We start from the raw sequence: 19,954 nt of genomic DNA, 5'->3' as shown, positions 1-19,954 counted from the left end.
AAAAGACATCCCATGCTCATGGATTAGAAGACTTAATATTTTAATAGGTCAGTAGTGCCAAAAGTGATCTGCAGATCCAATGCAGTTCCTATCAAAATCCCAACATTTGTTTTCAGAAATAGAAAAACCCATCCTGATATTCATTTGGAATTTTGAGTAACCCCCCAATAACCAAAACATCCTCAAAAAAGAACAAAGTTGGAGGACTCACACTTCCTGATTTCAAAACTTTTTGTAAAGAATGGTAATCAAAACTGCATGGTACTGGCATTAATGACAGACATGGAGGCCAATGGAATAGAATAGGGAGCCAAGAAATAAACCCTCACAAATACGGTCAAATGATTTTTTACAAGGGTGCCAAGACTGTTCAATGGGAAAAAAAAATAGTCTTTTCAACAAGTAGTGTTGGGAAACTGTATATCCACATGCAAAAGAATGAAACTGGATTCTTACCTTACACCATATACAAAAAAAAATAATTCACTATGGATCAGAGACCTAAGCATAAGCACTAAAAATATAAAACTCTGAGGAGAAAACATAGAAAGCTTTATGGCATTAGATTTGGCAATGATTTCTTGGATATGGCAGGCAACAAAAGAAAAAAATAAATTGGGCCTTATCAAAATTTTAAACTTTTGTGCATCAAATAACACAATCAACAGAGTGAAAAGGCAACCCCCAGAATGAGAGAAAATATTTGAAAGTCATATATTGGATAGAGGATTAGTATCCAGAATGAATAGAATTAGTATTCCAAATATGTAAAGAGCTCCCATGACTCAATAACCCCAACTAAAAAACCCCCAAGTAATCCAAGTTAAAAAATGGGCAAAGGACCTGAAGGAATATCTCCAACATTTCCAAAGACGTATAAATGGCAAGCCCATGAAAAGATGCTCAACATCACTAATCATTAGGAAAATGTAAACAAAATCACATGAGATACCATTTCACACTTATTAGGATGGCTCTTACTACAAAAACAGAAAATACAAGAAGTGTTGATGAGGATGTGGGAAAAAGTGGGACCTTTGTGTATTGGAATGTAAAATGGTGTAGCACTCTGGAAAACAGTATGGTGTTTTCTCAAAAAATTAAACATGGAGTTACCCTGTGATCCAGCACTTCCCTTCGGGGTAAATATCCCAAAGAACTGAAAGCTGTGACTTGAGAAGATATTTGTGCACCCATATTCATGGTAGCATTATTTGCAACAGCCAAAGAGTAGAAGCAACCCAGTTGCCCTATGGCAGATGAAAAGGTAAAGAAAATGTGGTATATACATAGAATGGAATATTACTCAGCCTTAAAACGGAAGGAAATTCTGACACATACTACAACAGGAAGGAAACTGGAAGAAATTATGCTAAGTGAAAGAAAGCAGACATTGAAAGACAAATTCTGTTTGAGTCCACCTATATGATATCCCGGGAGTGGTCAACTTCATGAAGTTAGAATGTAGAATAGTGGTTGCTAGGATGTGAGGGGGACAGTGAATGAAGAGTTACTGTTTAATGAGTACCGAGTTTCAGTCTGGGAAGATGAAAAGTTCTAGAGACGGATGGTGATGTTGGCTGCACAGCAGTGTGGATGTACTTAATGGCACTGAACCGTAGGCATAAAAATCATTAAAATGGCACATTTCATGTTATGTACAATTAACCACAATAAATAATCGTTTTTCACAAATAAATAATAGAGACATGGTAAATTTTTTGTTGTATATTTTACTACAATTTTTTAAAGAAGAGTAAACATGAAAAAAAAACAACTTTTTTCCTTTCTTCCTTGACTTCCTAGCATCATTTATATTGTTGAATGCTCCCTGTGTCTCAAAATAGTCTCTATTCTTGGCTCCTGTATAGATTACTGTCCCAATGTTTTCAACAATTATTTCTGAGCTCCCATTGGAAACTTTGTAGTCTAGTTTATTTACATATTATTTGATTGATATTATGGTCCTGTTGTGATATCTAATATAGAAAATTAATGCTAACCCTTTCTGTGCAGCTAAACCTTCCCATGGGATGCTGTAAGAATCCACAGCTACGAGAATCGTTGCTGAAATATTACTAACATGAACTTAAAATAGTTCCTAAACTAACAAAATATCCTCTTTTGTTTTCCAATGTATATGTGTATTTTAAAAGAAAAATAAATTTTGCTACATTTGGTGGAGATACATTTATGGGTAATGAATGACAATACTGATTTTTTCCTATTCTTAATTTAGCCAAAACATTTTAAGTCTTAATAAAAAATTAAGACCTTCTTACTTTTATGCGTTGCTGGTAGGAATGAAATATGGTATCTCTTCTATGTCAGGGAATTTGGCAGTGTCTAGCAAAATTAAATATTTATTTATCTTTTCATCCAGCAATCCTACTTCTAAGAATATATACCAAAGCCATATTGGCAATCATTTAAAAAGATATATGAAGAGATGCCTTGGTGGCGCAGTTAGTTAAGCGACCGACTTTGTTTCTACTCAGGTCATGATCTCAGGGTTGTGAGATCAAGCCCCAAGTTGGGTTCCCCATTTAGTGTGGAGTCTGCTTACTCTCTCTCACTCTGCTCTTCTCCTCCCCCCTGCTCTCTGTCTCTTTCTCTCTCTCTAAAATAAGTAAATAAATCTTAAAATAAAGAAGATGTATGGATATGGCTGTTCATTGCAACACTACTTACAGTAAAAAACAAAAGACCAAAACAACCCAAATGTCCATCAATAGGGACCTAGTTGAATAAACTGTGGTTCCTCTGAACAATGGAGAACTAGACAGCTATAAATGTGAATATTTCTGTGTATTCCTATTGAGTGTTCTCCACGATATTTTGTCAAATAGAAGTGGATGGAGAAAATATGTGTAGTATGCTACTATTTATTTGCCTTTACTAAAAACCAAAGAATGGAGGGATAAAATGTAAAAATAAGTGATTACCTATAGAAGAAGGGAGGGAACAGAATGGAGAAGATAGAATAAAAGCTAGACTTATTTGAAACTTCTTTTAGGGATTTGACTTCAGAATCCTTTTATACAATTCCAAACAAAGCTACTAAAAGAAAAAAATATCCCTAACAATAAAAAATAAAACAAATGTATCTGGGTTCCCAGTCAGTAGAATAACCACACATAAAGGAACCCTGGTGACTCTAAAACACCATAATTTGATGACTTTTTCTTAGTGGAATGTAATCTAAGGATAGAAAGAAATATAAAAATCTTAAACTGTTTTCAATAATCATGTTTTTGGTGCTAGTATTAGTATTGTTATTTTGAGACTGTCGTGTGGCTATCATGAGATTAAATCAGATGGATAATTGCAATGAGAAATAAGGTTTCTGGCATGGTTGGAAGGAAATAGAGATATAAGGTTGATGTGATTAAGCAAAAACCCTGTAGTTTTGAATTTGACTCAGAGACATCAATATGTTATGATACACTGTATCTAACAACTGAAAATATTGAAAACAACGACAAAGTAGCAAGACACCTTTGGCGTGAAAATTGTGTTATGTAAATACCATTCTCATTGGAAGGAACCAGGCTGTAGTGGGGAAATGGCTGGTTCCAGGTCTGGGGCAGGAAATGGGTGTGATGATCTTGGAGCATCTTGTCTTCCTAGAAAGCAAGAAAGCTTGCAAAGTCTACTAGAGTTGTGTCAACCTGAATTGACTCTCTCTTGCTAATGACTCCAGTGATTGAAACATATGAAATTTAAGTATGTAGCTCATAATGAATCAACACACACACACACTAAACAAACAATACCCTTGGAGGATGTTAGCGACCCAACTACTTTTTTTTTAATAAACGTGTCAAAGATTATATTTTACTCATTAGTTAATGAGGGAACCAGTAAAATGTTACAACCAGTTCAAAGGAGAATTCAAGCAATGCGCACACATAGGCCATGAGAAATGCTGGAATAAATTTACGAAAAGGTATAAGCCTGGTCAGCATCCACAGGGTGGCAAGCATTGCATTCCACCAGACAAAATCCATTTATGTTTCTATTATCAAAAATAATTTACAGGTACTCCTGGGTGGCTCAGTCAGTTAGGTGTCTGCCTTCGGCTCAGGTCATGATCCCACGGTTCTAGGATCAAGCCCCGAATCATGCTCCCTGCTCAGCGGGGAGCCTGGTTCTCCCTCTGCCCCTCCCCCTGACTCAAGCTCTCTCTCTCTCTCACAGAAATAAATAAATAAAATATTTTTAAAAATTACATTACTGGGATTGTTCTACAATGTACAGAGTTGTCAAATAGGTCAAAGACAATAAAAGGCACTAATAACTCAAAAGGGTACACTAGGCAAGATATCCGGTGGTTTTTTCCTATTTGAAAGTTTTTAACAAGTTTTCATGACACTCTCTCCCCTCCTGGTTATATTATCTTAAAGATTATTCTTGATCACAAGAAGAGTTTTGTTTCGGGACACCTGGGTGGCTCAGATGGTTAAGTGTCTGCCTTCGGCTCAGGTGCTGATCTCCAAGTTCTGGGGTCGAGCCCCATGTTGGGCTCCCAGCTCAGTGGGGAGTCTGCTTCTCCCTCTTCTTCTGCCTCTCCGCCTGCTTGTGCTCTGTCTCTCTCTCTCAAATGAATAAATACAATCTTAAAAAAAAAAAAAAAGTTTTGTTTCATTAGATTGAGCCTGATCATTTACATAGGTGCGGCAAGAATATTAACTAACCATATAGGCCTGAGTTTATTTGGTAAATCTACTACCATGTCAACTAATTACTTTGAAATCTGGAAAATAGGCAAAGAATCAAACATATATTCTGATTTTCCTATATGAACTGTATCCTAGGGTGAAAAAACAGTTGATGAAGGCAGAGGACATAGGGGAAGAGAGAGAGGAAAAGTTGAAACAAGACGAAACTAGAGAGGGAGACAAACTATAAGAGACTCAGTCTTAGGAAACAAACTGAGGGTTGCTGGGGGATAGGGTAACTGGGTGATGGACATTGGGGAGGGTATTTGTTGTAAAGAGCACTGGGTATTATATAAGACTGATGAATCACAGACCTGTACCCCTGAAAATAAATAATACATGATATGTTAATTAATTGAATTTAAATTAAAAAAAACAAAACAGTCAAGGAGGCAAAGTGTTCTATATACTGATCCCTGGGAGTAAAGAACAAAGAAATGATGGTATTATACTGGCACTATTTTGGAAACCCTAACAAATGAATGGTCTAAGCAATCCTTAAAAACGGCTGCCAAGATCATAGAGAGACATTATTTGCCTTCTGTTAGTCTGCATTTGATCAAACCTCTGTGTGTAACCACCAAATTACAGGAAATCCAGAGAATGGGAAAAGGTTAACTAATAGGAGGAGACAGCAAAGTTTAGACTGTAGAAAACAGTAAGGGACAAATTAACAGGCCTCTTCAATAAATTTCACGGGAAAAAAATACAATGGATGGGAAAACCCATAAATTAAAAAATATCTAAGATGCAGAACAATCACTTGCACTATATGGAACTCCTTCGTATCCTATGTAAACCGATTCAAAAAAAAGTTTGAGACAATTAAGGAAATATGAACTCTGAACATTTGATATTAATGAGTGATTACACTAGAGGTGATGGCGTTATTTTGGTTGTATTTTCAAAAGCAGTCTTATCTTAGAAACATACACTGAAAGGATGAAATTATATCATGTCTGATATTTACTGCAAAATAACCTAGAGTGGAGAAGGTATAAATGAAACACAACAGACCATGCGTTAGTTCGTTGTTGAGTCTGGGTGATAGGTACGGGGGACTTCATTAAACTATCTTCTCTGGTTTGTCATGGGTATTAAAGTTTCCATAAAAAAATTAAATAAATGTAAAGGTCTTCTTATAAAAAAACTTTTTTCTGTCGGTTTTCTTTTGTAATTTCTAACGCGTTATTGTTGAGACTATATAAAACTATTTTGAGACTATATAATGTATAGTATTTTTCAAGTGTAGCTTCTAAAATATTTTACAATGTAATTCAGATTTTGAGAAATAATACCATCCTTTAAAAAAAACACAACCGTTACTCATATAATTATTTGATCAACTGAAAGCTTTTTAAAGCCAAATCACTTTTCCTTCTAACTTCTCCAAGTGAATAATCCATTTTTTGTTTGGTTTGTTTCCAGATAACCTTTTTCATGCTGCTCTCTGCAGTGTGCGTAATGCTGAATTTGGCTGGTTCAATTCTCTCCTGTCAGAATGCTCAGCTAGTCAACTCCCTAGAAGGCTGTCAGTTGGTGAGTAATGAAATGCAAACCTTTTGAAAAAGGTCACAGGCTTTGATATTGCCTGAAAGTAATTTTAAAAATAAATTTTATTATATCCTTGGATTTAGTCTGATGTTTTATAATTGTGTAAAGAATTTAAGTTGGTTCATTTCCAAACATTATCTCCAATTAAAACTCATCCTACTTGTAAGTCAGTTACTAAGAGTATATTTCTAAGGATCACGGCGTAATGCTGTTTCAGAGCAAATGTCTTTAGTAATGATTACATTTTGGCATTTGTTGCATTGACTTTTCTCCCCACTGAATTTTTAAAAATCAATTGTGTAAGTCAATTTTAAGTGCGGTGATACATACAAGCTTGATAATGGGTGCATCAAAACAATTTAGTTCACATTTTTTTCAATGCAAAAATCTTTTAGATCTAGGAGAATGGTAGACAGGGTGCTGTGGACATTGTAGGGGATCAACAAATGGTTTGTTGGGTAGAAGCTTCATTCCATATCATGACTTAGCTCCTGGGACCGTGATATGTGCTTCCGGTGGGACAGTCACATTCAGTAAGGGGGGTATAGTTTGACTCCCGATAGGGCAGCGGCTGCTGGATGTGAGACACTGGCATTTGTTGATTTATCATGGAGACTACGCAGGGCCACCTTTTAGAGCCATTCTCCTCCACAGCTGCCCATGCACTTGCTGGGCCTGGGGCTGTTATTTCTGAGAGGTCACGGGCTATCCTGAATTACCTGATGTTTCTCCGTAGCAGAGCCATGCTTACTTTTCTTGGGCCATGCCGTTTGGGTTCAAAGGAGCAGCTGTTGGGAAGCCTGCTGCTCTCTACAGTTTTTATCTCCCCAGCCTAGAAGGACTGGTGTCAGTTGGCACAGTTTCAATGCAGAGGTACCTACTGAGTTCCAAAAACTAACTGTGAGAACTTCAGCTTGCTCCTTTCTGTTCCGCATGGCTTAGGCCACGTTGATCAGATTTCGTCCCCGTGTGATGTACAGAGTATCCTCGGTATGGTGCAGTATTGCTCCTCACTGCTAAGAATTGATACAACCTAGAGCCCCAGCACCATCCGAGAGGGCGACTTGCCAACTTGTATCCATAACTGAGTCAACCTCTGGATTTCTAAATACTAGGTGCTGTGGATATCATAACATCTGGCAACTGACAAGGGACTGGCCATTTTTTTTCTCTGACCCCCATTTTTCAATGCAAGGCTTTGTGTGTGGGAGAGAGTGTTTGGGGTGATGAGAAGTGATGGTACGTGGAGGTCCAGATCAAGCAGAAGGCCCACACCTAGTGCCCCAGCTCAAAAAGGCTGACCCCTCCAGGTCTTAATCTCTGACTCTGTTTTCCTAGATCATAAGCAGCGTGAAAGGATAGAACAGGTGGATTTGGTTTCCCTTATTCTTTCTGCCTTCAGTAACCCCCTAAGTAAATTAAACGACCATCCTGTACACCATGTTCGTTCGTACACTTTCATATACGTCTTGGTTATAGAGTACCATGGAACCGTCCATACTTAGCTGACTTTAGAGTCTAATCCTAAACGTCTCTCCGACCTGGGTCATAGTTGGTCATTTCCGAGTGACATCAGTGTGCTCACTTCCTGTAGTGTAGTGTGAATAGTAGAGAGAGTAGTGGATTTGGAATCAGCAAACTAGGATCAAAGTCCTGGCTTTATAACGGACTAGGTAAATGACTTAGGACAAATCACCTTCCCTGTCTCAGTTTTACTTTTCTTTCCTGTTAAGGGAATTAACTGCCCTGAGCTTTTCCTAAGGTATTTAATAAGATAGGATTCATAAAATGCCAAAAAACATACTCCTTTCCTGTTATAAAAATTATGTAATTACTTTAGAAAATTCAAAAAACAAAATACACTTTATTATTATGTTTATAATGTCCTTCCAGTATTTTCTGTGCATAATAGGTATGTATGTGTATGTATATATGTATGTCTATACAGAACGTGTGTATTTAACATACATTTAAATGTGCTATACTCTTCACGCAGCCTTTGTAATTTAATTTTTTATTGGTTGTGAACATTATTTCATGCTTTAAATTCTTTTCTACAACTTTGTCGTGACTGCTCTGTATGAATGAATATAGCATTATTTATTTAACCAATCTCTGCTTTTTGCATGTATGAACATTGCCATCATCCCTACACAAAATCTTTTACAGCTCCTAAAAGTGGACTTGCTTCATCATAACGAATCCGTATCTTTAAAGCACCCAATACATATCGACATACCGCCTTCTAAAAGTTTACCAATTTATAATCCTGATATATAAGAATGACTTTTTCCTACACCCTTGTTAGCACTGCAAATTCTTCCTTTAAAAATTTTATGCTGATTTGAAGGGTATAAAATGACATCATTGCTATAATTTGAACTAATTTGAATATTAGTAAGACTGAACTTTATTTATAATTGTGTATACATAAATTTATATATATACATGCATATATACATATATATGCAATTATATATGTATGTGTGTATATATACCATTTATATTTCTTCTCCAGTGACTTGACTGTAACCTTTACCCATTTTTAGAAGTATTTATCTTAGTGATTTGTAAGAACTCTTTATATATGCAATTGTATAATTCATTTATATTATAATTACATATATAAGTTTATATATGTGTGTATATACATACATGCAATTATATATATATTATTTATATTTCCTCTATGAATTGACTGGGGCCATTATCCATTTTTAGATTTAAGTATCTGACTTTTAAGAGATCTTTACACATTATGGTTTTGAGTCCTGTAGCTTGTGTTGTATTGTATATATTTCCTGGATTTGCCTTTTAGTTTTAGTGCATTTAAATCTATGAATGTTTTCCTTTGTGGTCTTATCTTGGAACCAGTAAAAAGACATTCTTTCCAAGATTGTGTTACCTCCCCTATTTTTTATATAGTTAACTCTTTCATAATCTGGAATTCATTTACAGAATTTAACTCGTCCTCAAAATGAGTAGCTAGCTTTCCTAAAACAATTCCCTAACTAACCTAATATTTCCCTGATGATTGAAATGCCACCTGAATCCTAAGAGTCCTTTGATGGCAAGCTACAAAAACTGACAAAGCCATAGGCCATTTATTGCAAAGATGGTAGGGTCTATAGAATAACCAAGAGGGCTAAAGATAGGCTTGGAGACTGGCTGTGTCCACAGAAGCCTGTCCCAGAGCCGAGGCCGGCTGCAGGAAGCCTGAACTCCCCAGGGTATTGATCTGCAGAAGTGAACAATTCCAGTGGTTTTTAATCTCCGTCCATTTGCTCTAGAGTCAGAACCTGGAGAGGGAACATTTGATTGGTCAGGGCAAGACAGAAATCTACTGAACTGTCCCACCACACTGAATCCAGGGCGTTCCAAGAGGTAATTCTCAAAAATGAAGTTAGGTATTATTAGGAAGGGTTGGGTAGAGGAGAAGGCAAAAACATTTGATTGGTGGTCAGAAAACAACCGATACCTACTCGAGCAGCATTATCCTTTGTATGAACACTTTACACATGGGTACTTCTGTCTATTTGCCTGTGACTGAACTTTTCATTCTCCCTCCTCCTAGGTCTGTTTATTTATACTCCAGAGCAGAATTACGTTAATTACTTTCACTTTATACATAGAGAGAGAGACAGAGAAACTTTATTTATATATATATATGTATAACTACATATAGAGAGAGAATGTCTATATGTGTATATATATATATTTTTTTTTTTAATATGTGTATATTTTAAAACTGGCAGGGCAACCCTTAACCTCACCCCCATTTCAGACTTTTCAAAAAGATTTTGTTTATTTGTTTGAGAGAGAAAGAGAGTGAGTGGGAGGAAGAGGGAGAGTGAGAGAGAAACTTATATATATATATATATATACACATATATATATGTGTGTGTGTGTATATATATATATAACTTTATATATAGAGAGAGTGTCTATACGTGTACATATTTATATATATATATTTTATATATATGTATTTTAAAACTGGTAGGGCAACCCTTATCCCCACCCTCATTTCAGCCTTTTTTTTTTTTTTTAAGATTTTGTTTATCTGTTTGACAGAGAGAGTGGGAGGGAGAGGGAGAGAGAATCTGAAGCAGACTCCACACTGAACACAGAGCCCCACACGGGGCTCAGTCCCACAACCACGAGATCATGACCTGAGCTGAAACCAAGAGTCAGATGCTTCACCGACTGAGCTACTCAGGCGCCCCCCCATTCCAGACTTTAATCTGCTTTTTAAAAATATTCTTATAAGTTTAGTCTTCCAGAATAGTTTAAAATTTGGGGGGTCAGGACTCAAAAGGAATAGATTTGAGAGTTGCACTGGAATCACATTAAAATGATAGATTGCCTTGGGAGAGAATTGGCATGTTAACAATAGCATGTTTTCTCATTCAGGAGCACTGTTTGTGTTTTGGTTTCTCCAAATTGCTCTTATAAATCTTTCAGTGCAGTTTTTGTTTTCCTTTAGGGTATCTACTGCATTTCCGTATCTGTATGTGTGTCTTTTTCCTATGCACAATTAAAAATTAACTTACATTCTCTGCATATATATATATTTTTTTTCCATTCCAAACTCCCACCCCCTTCCAGAAAGTTTTCGGTAGCCAGACATTTTATACGCTTATTTTGTGTATTTTCCTGTTTACACACATGGGGAGTCTATTCTGCACATTCTATTCTACACGTCATTATTCACATCGCTTTTGTCAGCCAGCCATGTAGCTTGGCGACATTTATATAACAGCACCTGGAGATCTGCCCAGCTGTTAAATAGAGAGCAGCAGAGAATTCCACGAGATAGATGGATGCAGGATAATTTATTTAACCACCACTTAATGAAGGACAGGTTGGGGATGTTTCTAGTGTTCTGCTAAAACAAACATGGCAGAGAAGATTACCTTTTGTGCCCATTCATTACTCGACAAATAGAGTACGTATGGCTGCTGCTGTGGGAACTGGCCTGGTTGTAAAGGGTACAGTGGCCAACCAGAGAGGAATGTACAAGTAGGTGGGACATCAGATTCTTGCCAACGGTACATGATTATCCTGACCAGTGCCCAATTACCCAGACCCATGCAAACTTCTGTATGTCATTGGAATTTTTTTTTGGTCTTTGCCAATCGAACAAAAGTGTAAGATCTTAATATGTAACTTGCATTTCTTTATTTTATAATGATATGTTAGTCACCATACAGTACATCATTAGCTTTTGATGTAGGGTTCCATGTAACTTGCATTTCCTTAATTAAAAGTGAAGTTGAGCATCTTGTACGTTTGTTTGGAAGTGATTTCTTTATTTGTTAACTGCCAGTTATTTTTTGTTGCCTATTTTTCTGTGAGGTTGTTGCTATTCATAATTGACTTATAAATGCACTTCCTATATTAAGGAAACTGTCTCTTGTCACATGTGTGGCAGATATATATATTTTTTCATAGTTTGTCATTCATTTTTTTTACTTTTTTTGGTATTCGTTCTTGTGTGGAAATTTCATGCACTCAGATTGCTTTTATTCATTAATATATTTTTACCCTTATGATTTCTGGCTTATATGTTTTGCCTAGAAAAGCATTTCCCCCTCCAAAATTATAAAAAGTTTTCCCATTTTCCTCCCAGAATTTTAGTTTCATTTTTTAATATTTATATATTTCATAGATCTTGCATTTACTTTTGCTATAAATATTATTATGTTTTTACAGTTTTAAAAAATGCACATGTGGACCTTCCATATTTCTTTTAAAGTTTAGTGCTAGACATTTTAAATAACTTGTCGCTCTGGTGGGTGCATTTTTAAAAATTATCATTTAATATTGCAAGAGATCCCTAGTGATATATAAGACTTTCAGTGATTTTTTGTTATTTTTATTTAATACTATATGCCATTGAATGTACAATTGAGTCTATGACCCATAGTCTGTCAGAAAAAATGATTACGATATTGTCTCTGCTTTCCAGTGTTTTTGTACTTGTTATCCCATCTAGTTATTTTGTCTAAAATTATCAAAATAACATTAGATATTAATGGTGTATCATTGTCTACTTTTTGTTCCTGAATATAATGATTTACTGTCAAACATGATGGTGAGCGATGGTTTCATATAGCCATTTTGTAATGTTAAAGTGATAAAGTTCTATTCATAGTTTACTAAGAGTCTTTTAAAAATAAAATGGAATTTAAATTTATCAAGGTTTTTTTTGGACATCTGTTAAGATTGTATATTTTTTATTTTGATCCATTGTTATGCTAGATTATATTGATAGATTCTTAAAATTAAACAACATGGAACATAATTGGAATGAAATTCCCATAGTCTTTGAAAATATTACTGGATTCTATCAACTGATATTTTATTTATGATTTTTCATATTTGCAAATGCAATTAATTTATAGTTTTCATTTTTTCTCCTACCCTTCCATACTTTGCTTCATGAGTATAGTAATTTAATGATTTCATTTTTCAATTTCAAATTTTCATAATTTCATTTATGAAATTCAACTAATTTCATTTAGTTGAATAAATGGAATCTAAGGAATTTTCTGTTCCTTGATGGAAGTTGACACTTAAATGTATAATTCTCTGGGTCCAGCACTATTTTATAAAATAGTTAATTGACATAATTTTCTATTCCAGCTTTTTTCTGTATCTTTCTAAGCTTTTGACAATGTCTGTATTATTAACATTTTTTCATTGTGTTGGCCTTTCCATATTTATTAATACGAAGTTATGCATTGAATTGTCTTAAAAATACCTATGGTAACATTATGTTCTTATTTCTTTTATTTGTATCATACTGCTTTATATTTTCTGTTTCTCTTCCTTTCTTGTTATATTTTTCCAGAAATATGTCTATTTTATTTGATGATTCAAACTATCAAAGAAATATATCCTTTGAAAAATTGCAATTTGACAGAAGTATAAAAAGTCCTCTTTAATACCTCAGGTTGGCATGTACCCTTATGGAAGTTTCTATACGTAAAATCAAGAAGTAGCCTCAAATCTAGTCCGTCTTTTTTGACTCCTGCATTAGATTCAATGGATGCAAGTCGTATACATTATTTAACAGGCCCCCAACTGCAAGGCACTTACATGGTCTCTAACTTCTAATGTCATAAATAATGCTGGAGCTCATTGTCTTATAAATAAATCTGTGGACAAGTCTGTGTGTATTTATGTAGGACATTTCCTCAAATTTGGATTGATGGCCCAAAGGGTAAATGCATTAAACTTTTTGCTAGATACTGCCTTCCAGAAAGGGTTATATTCTTACACACTTCCACCTGCAGTCTGTGGAAATGAGTATGTCCCGCTCCCAGGCCAGCATTGGATATTACCAATGTTGAAAATGTTTGCCAGTCTGAAGAATGAAGAATGAAATCTCGGTATTTTAATTTGCATACCCTGGTCATCAGGGAGGTTGAGCTTTTTTTTGTAGAAGCAGAATTAAACATATAGGTAGGTGCCTTGGGAAAGAATTGAGATCTCTAAAGATCAAGTCTTCTTATCCAGAAATGGATTATTTCTCTCCTGTTTTCAGGTCTTTCATGCCTTGAAGGAAGTCTTACAACTTTCTTCATAAAGGGCTTAAACATTTTGTAATAACTTTATATCTAGTTCGTTTGCAGTTTTTGTTGCTAATGTCAAGGATATTTTTCTTTATTATTTTTTGTAATTGTTTATTGCTATAATATAGGGAAACTATTGATTTTTTAAATTAAACTTTTCATTTTGAGGTAATGGTGGATTTGCAAACAGTTGTAAGAAATTATATAGGGAGATCTATGTAGCTTTTTCCGGTTTCCCCCATTGCTAGCACCTTACTGGGCTACTTTACACTGACACAGTCAAGACGCAGAATATTCCTACCACCATAAAGGTGCCTCATGTTGCTTTTTTAAAGCCATACTTCCCTTCCATCCCCACTCCCTCCTTAACCCCTGGCAACCACTAGTCCCTTAGAATACTCCATTTCTATTATTTTTATTTTCAAAAAGTTACATAAATGGAATCATACAATATGTAACCTTCTGGAATTGGCTGTTTTCACTCAGCACAGTACTCTGGAGATTCATTCCGGTTGCTGCCGCATACCAGGAGTTTCGTCCTGTTTCTTCCGTGCAGCAGGGTTCCACTGTGGAGACATACCAGAGTTGGTTTAGCCATTTACCTGTGGGAGGACATCTACACTGATTCCACTTTCTATTACAAAGAAAGCTGCTGTGAACATTCACGTAGAGGTTTTGGTGTGAACATAATTTATTTCTTTGAGATAAATGCCCGAGAGTATATTTGCAAGGTCATATAGCAGGCATGTGTTTCGTTTTCACGAGACGCTGCCTAGCTGTTTTCCAGATTGCCGATATCATTTCACGTTCCCACCAGCAGTGTGCGAGAGCTCCAGTTTCTCTGCATCCTTGCCAGCATTGGGATTGTCACTTTTTTTTACTTGAGCCATTCTTGTGCTTTGGAGTGATGTCTCGTGGTTTTAATCTGTGCTTCCCTGATGAATAATGATGACGAGCAGCTTTTCCTGTGCTTCATTGCCAGCTGTATATCCTCTCTGGTGTAGTGTCTGGTCAAATTTCATATCTTTTGCCCATGTTTTTATACTATTGAGTTTTGAGAGTTCTTTATAGTCTAGATACTAGCCCTTTGCTGAAGATGGGCTTTGCAAACGTTCATCCCCGTCTATAGTTTGCCTTTTCATCCTCTTGATGGGGTCTTTGACAGAGCAAAGGTGTTTAATTTTGATGCAGTCTAATATATCAATTTTTGCTTTTATGGATCATGCTTTGGGTGTGAAGTGTAAGAATTCTTTACCTACCCCTAGATCCTACTAATGATTTTCTCCTAGGTGGAGGCAAGAGTTGCATTTCCCCTCAGTAGGCCTCCACTGATACCTGCTAGCTGGGAAGGGTGGGAACACCTCATCGCTGCTCCCCAGGTGGCTTATATTGACATGGGGTGGGGAGGTGGCCTCCTGATCCCTGTATGGTGTCCACTTAACCTGGGGGAGGAGGGATGACACCTCCTATTGCTGGTAAGATGGAAGCCCAAGCTCTCTATGTGGTCTCCCTCAACACTGTGGGTTTTGGGGGGCAGGGGGGGATCTCTGTCTTCATCTCCAGCTATAGGATATATGAGGCAAAAAGAAAACCCAGGAAACTCATTGCTGTTCCCTTGCCTGGGTCCTGAGGTCCCTGACCAGTCTGTCTTTATACTTTCCAGTCTTTTAATATACATTTGATACATAATGTCCAGGGTTTTTCTAGTTGTACTTAGAGGAACTCGAAAAGGTTCATCTCTATCTTTCCAGAAGCAGAAATGCTATAGATTTTTGTTTGTTTTCTAGAACTTTTTTATTCACTTTAAAAGTTTTTCCAAGATATCTTTTCATGTCCTGGTGGACTGTCCTATAGCTGTGAGAGTAAGGGTGTTGTCCCTTTATGATGCATATTTATACCTTGTATATTTTTTTTTGGCTTTTTACATTGATAGAGCTTTCAGTTGGCATTCAGTAGCCTTCAATGAAATAGGCTTGTAATCTAACCACTGAGCTTCATAGAAAGACACAGGGGAGGAGACACAGCAGAAGGAAGGGAGAGCATTTTCCCTTCATCAGGAGGCCCAACAGCTTCCCTTGCACATCATCTCCCAAGCTGTGGACTGCTCTCACAGAAGAGGTTCAAGGACGCACAGGCTACCCTGACGCTGAGAAGCCACAGGCTCTTTTCCAACAGTTTTTATTACATGTTTGTAGTCAGAGGCCCAAGGCCTGCTTGCCAACACAGAGCTTTCCTGATCAGGTGGACTCCGGCAGGGCAAACGAGGCAGACAGAGCATGTCCACTTTGATCTGTAGTGTCCAAGAAAGCAGGGACCTAAGAAGTCAGAACTTACAGGTCACTTTCCCAAGTAAATTTGGATCAGCCCAAACCCTGTGTCACCTGTCATTCCCAATGAGGATTTACGATGGAAAAAGTTTGACTCATAAGAGACCTTTTTAATACCATGTTTTATGGCTGACTTTCAAGGGCTTGAAAGTGAAAGGTGTTGACCCGAGGAGTCACCATTTAGCCTAATGTTTGCTGTTAGCTTAAGAGAAAGGTGCCCTTCATAACTCACGGCACTTCCATCTGGCCTGGCTCTCTAAGATTTTTATTTTAATCAAGAATGCATGTAAATTTTATCATCGTTTTTCAACATCTGTGAAGCTGATCATACAACTTTCCCCTTTTAGTTTATTAATGTAGTGATTTGCATTAATAGATTTCCTAATGCTGAATCAGCTTTGCATTATGGAAATAGACCCTCCTTGGTCTGGGCGCTTTCAAGGCATACATATTATGCTGTATTCAAATTGCTAATATTTTATTTAAGAGTTGTATGCCTAAATTCATACATGAGATTGATCGACAGTTTACCTTTAGTCATAGGCTTGTCCAGTCTTTGTATTGGAATTATGCTGCCTGCATGGAATGAACTTGGAAGCATGTGGTTTGATCTGTGTTCTGAGACAGTTGAAACAACCTAGGAATTACTCGAGTGTGTTACATTTTGGGGAGTTGATTTGACTGCTTTTAAATTTTTTTACAGGGTCATTGTGTTATTTATGTTGTTTGGGGTGATTTTTGTTAGTACATATCTTTCTAAAATTGTGTATTTCATCTGTTGTATTTTTATAAAGCTGTAGGTCCTATTCTTTTCTCATTAAAAAAATAACTGTTTAGCAAATCTGTAGACATAGCAAGTAGATTCATGTTTGCTTAGGGCTGGGGGTATGAAGGAAAATGGCGAGTTTGGGCAGAGTTTAAGGTTCGTTTCTGGAGTGATAAAAATGTCCTAAAACTGACTGTGACTGTACAGCTCTGTCAAGATACTAAACATCAGTGAATTGTCAACTTGACATAGGTGAATTGTACGTGATTTGTACCTCAGTAAGGCTGTTGTCATTTTAAAAGCCTTTTGGTTGATGTCTTCTCTGATTCCTAATGCTGAATTATGTTTTCTCTCCCTTGAGTTAAAGTTTTATCTTTTTTAAAACTTGTTTTCCCTCAAAGAACCAGCTGCTAGTTTTGTCAGTCAAGATTACTCTTTGAGTTGTTGTTTCATTGACTGAGTTGTTGTTTCGTTGACTGCGCTTTATTTTATTAACCCCTTCTCCTTTCCCAAGGAATAATTTGGTCATTTTCTACCTTTCACAGTTGAGACACAGAGGTACACAGTGCTGTCACTGAGTTTCATGGAATTACAATGAAATTATAATTGCATTTGGGCTTTGCCATTTAAGCATTCGTTAAATTTATGTTCTTAACTTTCTAGGTACCTAGACTTTTGGGTTTTCTTTTTCTTTTTTTGCTATCCTTTTACTGTTGATTTCTAATACTATTGCATGAGAGCATGTGTCTTCCAAATATATATGTATATGTATGTGTGTGTGTGTGTGTGTGTGTGTGTGTATTTTCTCAGTGCATTGGGTTCAAAATCCATTCATAAATTTTTGCGTGAAGAGCTTCTTAAAATATAAATTCAGTCATGTGCTTTCTGTTGCACATGGAATGCTGTCTGGAGAGTCCTCCTTGGAGCCTGTGAGTTCTCTGATCTGGTCCCTCCTGCTTCCTGTTACTTTGGAGCCCTCCTGCCCCACTCCTCCTCCATCCAGCTTCTTGTAATGCCCTGCCCCAGCTTCCCACTCTTCCCCTAGGCCTCCCCCATTTCTCTGTCCTCCTACAGCTTCCCGTCCCTCACCCTCCCTTAGAGCTTACCCAGGTATGACTCCCTTCCCCACCACTCCCCCCCAAACTTCCCATGCTGTCCCTGGGCTTCTCCCTCTCCCCTCCCCATCTTTCCTGGGGTGCCCCGCATCTATCCTCCGCCCCACTCTATTCCAGCCAAGGGAGTTCCAGGCTCTTTCTCACCTGGGTATGCTCGTATGGCTACATCCTCTTCGTGGGAGTTTCTTTCTCATCCTCTAGATTCCAGAGTAGGTGGTATATCCGCGGAGGGGCCTTCCCAGATCACCCTACCAGAGAGCCCCCCCCCCCCGCCGTGTTCTTCTTTCCTTAGAGCATTCTCTTTTCCCCCAGAGACGGGCCTCTCCCCCATCATCTCCTACTTGGCAAAGCAGCAGAAGGGAAAAGGCCACATCTGGGTTGTGCCTTGTCACAGGTCCAGGGACTTGTGCCATTCCTGGCCCAGAGTGCCTGTGAGTGAGTCATCAAGCCGTGAATGTCTCCCGGTTGCCCTTCTCCTAAGAGCCCCAGGGGAAGGTAAAAAATCATTTTGGGATTTTAAGTAAACATGCTGTTTTAGATTAATTACAAGAAAAAGCATTGTTGGTTTTCAAAAGCCTTTTAAAACGCCTCATCACGTTTTGTTTCATTTGAGGCTGCTTGTACAATGAATTATGACAGCATCGAACTTTTGTTTAAAAATCTTTTTCTGTGACCTTATTTTTTCAGTTCATCCTGCAAAAGTTCTGAATTTGGTTTCACACTTTTCTTGCTTTTTTAAGAAATGTGTTTTTGTATTGAAGTGTAGTTGCCACACAATGTTACATTAGTTTCAAGTGTACAACATAGTGATTGACAGCTCTGTATGTTGTTTCTTAACATTGCTTTTAAACGAAGGCATAACAGAATGCTCTTCAAATGCAGATCATTATAACGTGATGCATTATGTGTGTTGATAACTATTTTGTCTTAAATGAAAAGATGCTGTTTTCCTTTTTAAATGTGAAATAAAATATTAATAGTTCTTATTATAGAAGATGCAAGCAATACATAAATTAGAATAAAAATGAAAATTCCTCTCTCATTCTCTGCCTCCCACTCCCTGCCACCCCGTATGATTACTTCATCATGCATCCAAGTCTCTTTGTATGCATATCTATTTATGTACCATCTACGTGTACGTGTATATGTAGAGAGTTTTTTTCATAAAGTTTTTTTAAAAGATTGTTTATTTATTTGAGAGAGAGAGAGGGAGAGGGCAGGAGCAGGGGGGAGGAGCAGAGGGAGAGGGAGAAGCAGACTCCCTGCTGAGCAGGTAGCTGGACCTGGGGCTCGATCCCAGGACTCCGAATCATGACCTGAGCCAAAGGCAGACGCTTAACCGACTAGCCACGCAAGTGCCTCTCATATAGGTTTTTTTTTTAATAAGCTTACATACTTTTGTCTCATTTCCCTACTCGATGATATTATTTTAGACATTTTCCCTCCTCAATGATATTATTTCAGACATTACTGTGGAAGTATACAATTCGCCCTTGCCCAGCACAGTTTTGTTTATAGATGGATTTTATTTGATAGAGTACTGCAAATGTACTTTCTCTTCCTTACGATTTTCTTAATAACATTTTCTTTTCTCTAGCCTGTTTTATTATAAGAATACAATATATAATTCATATAATATGCAAAATATGTGTTAATCAACTGTTCCTATTATGGGTGGGACTTCTGGTCAACAGTAGGCCTACTAGTAAAGTTTTGGGGAAGTCAAAAGTTCCCTATTTTGGGGATTTTGGACTATGTGGGGAGGGGGTGTTGGCATCCTAACCCCCATGTTGGTCAACGATATGAAGGGAGCCTCATTCTTTTAAAGGCAGCTGTGTGCACTCCCCCGTAGTGCACCATGTTGATCTGTGCTGAGAGGCAGTGAGTTCAT

General features: G+C 37.1%; 1 protein-coding gene across 2 annotated transcripts in view; it reads left to right on the top strand.

Annotated features, from left to right (window-relative positions):
* Positions 1–19,954, top strand: part of ENTREP2 (endosomal transmembrane epsin interactor 2) — a 446,783-nt gene that overhangs the window by 323,521 nt on the left and 103,308 nt on the right. For both annotated transcript variants that reach the window (XM_044388362.2, XM_026510327.3), the window contains exon 3: positions 6,150–6,260. In XM_044388362.2, coding sequence (XP_044244297.1) covers positions 6,150–6,260 — 111 coding nt within the window. The remainder of the gene's footprint in view (positions 1–6,149; positions 6,261–19,954) is intronic.

This window comes from Ursus arctos, unplaced genomic scaffold, assembly GCF_023065955.2.
Source record: "Ursus arctos isolate Adak ecotype North America unplaced genomic scaffold, UrsArc2.0 scaffold_28, whole genome shotgun sequence".
In the NCBI taxonomy this organism is placed as follows: Eukaryota; Metazoa; Chordata; class Mammalia; order Carnivora; family Ursidae; genus Ursus; species Ursus arctos.
Note: the sequence above shows the minus strand (reverse complement) of the source record. Positions and strands in the feature narration are given on the sequence as shown.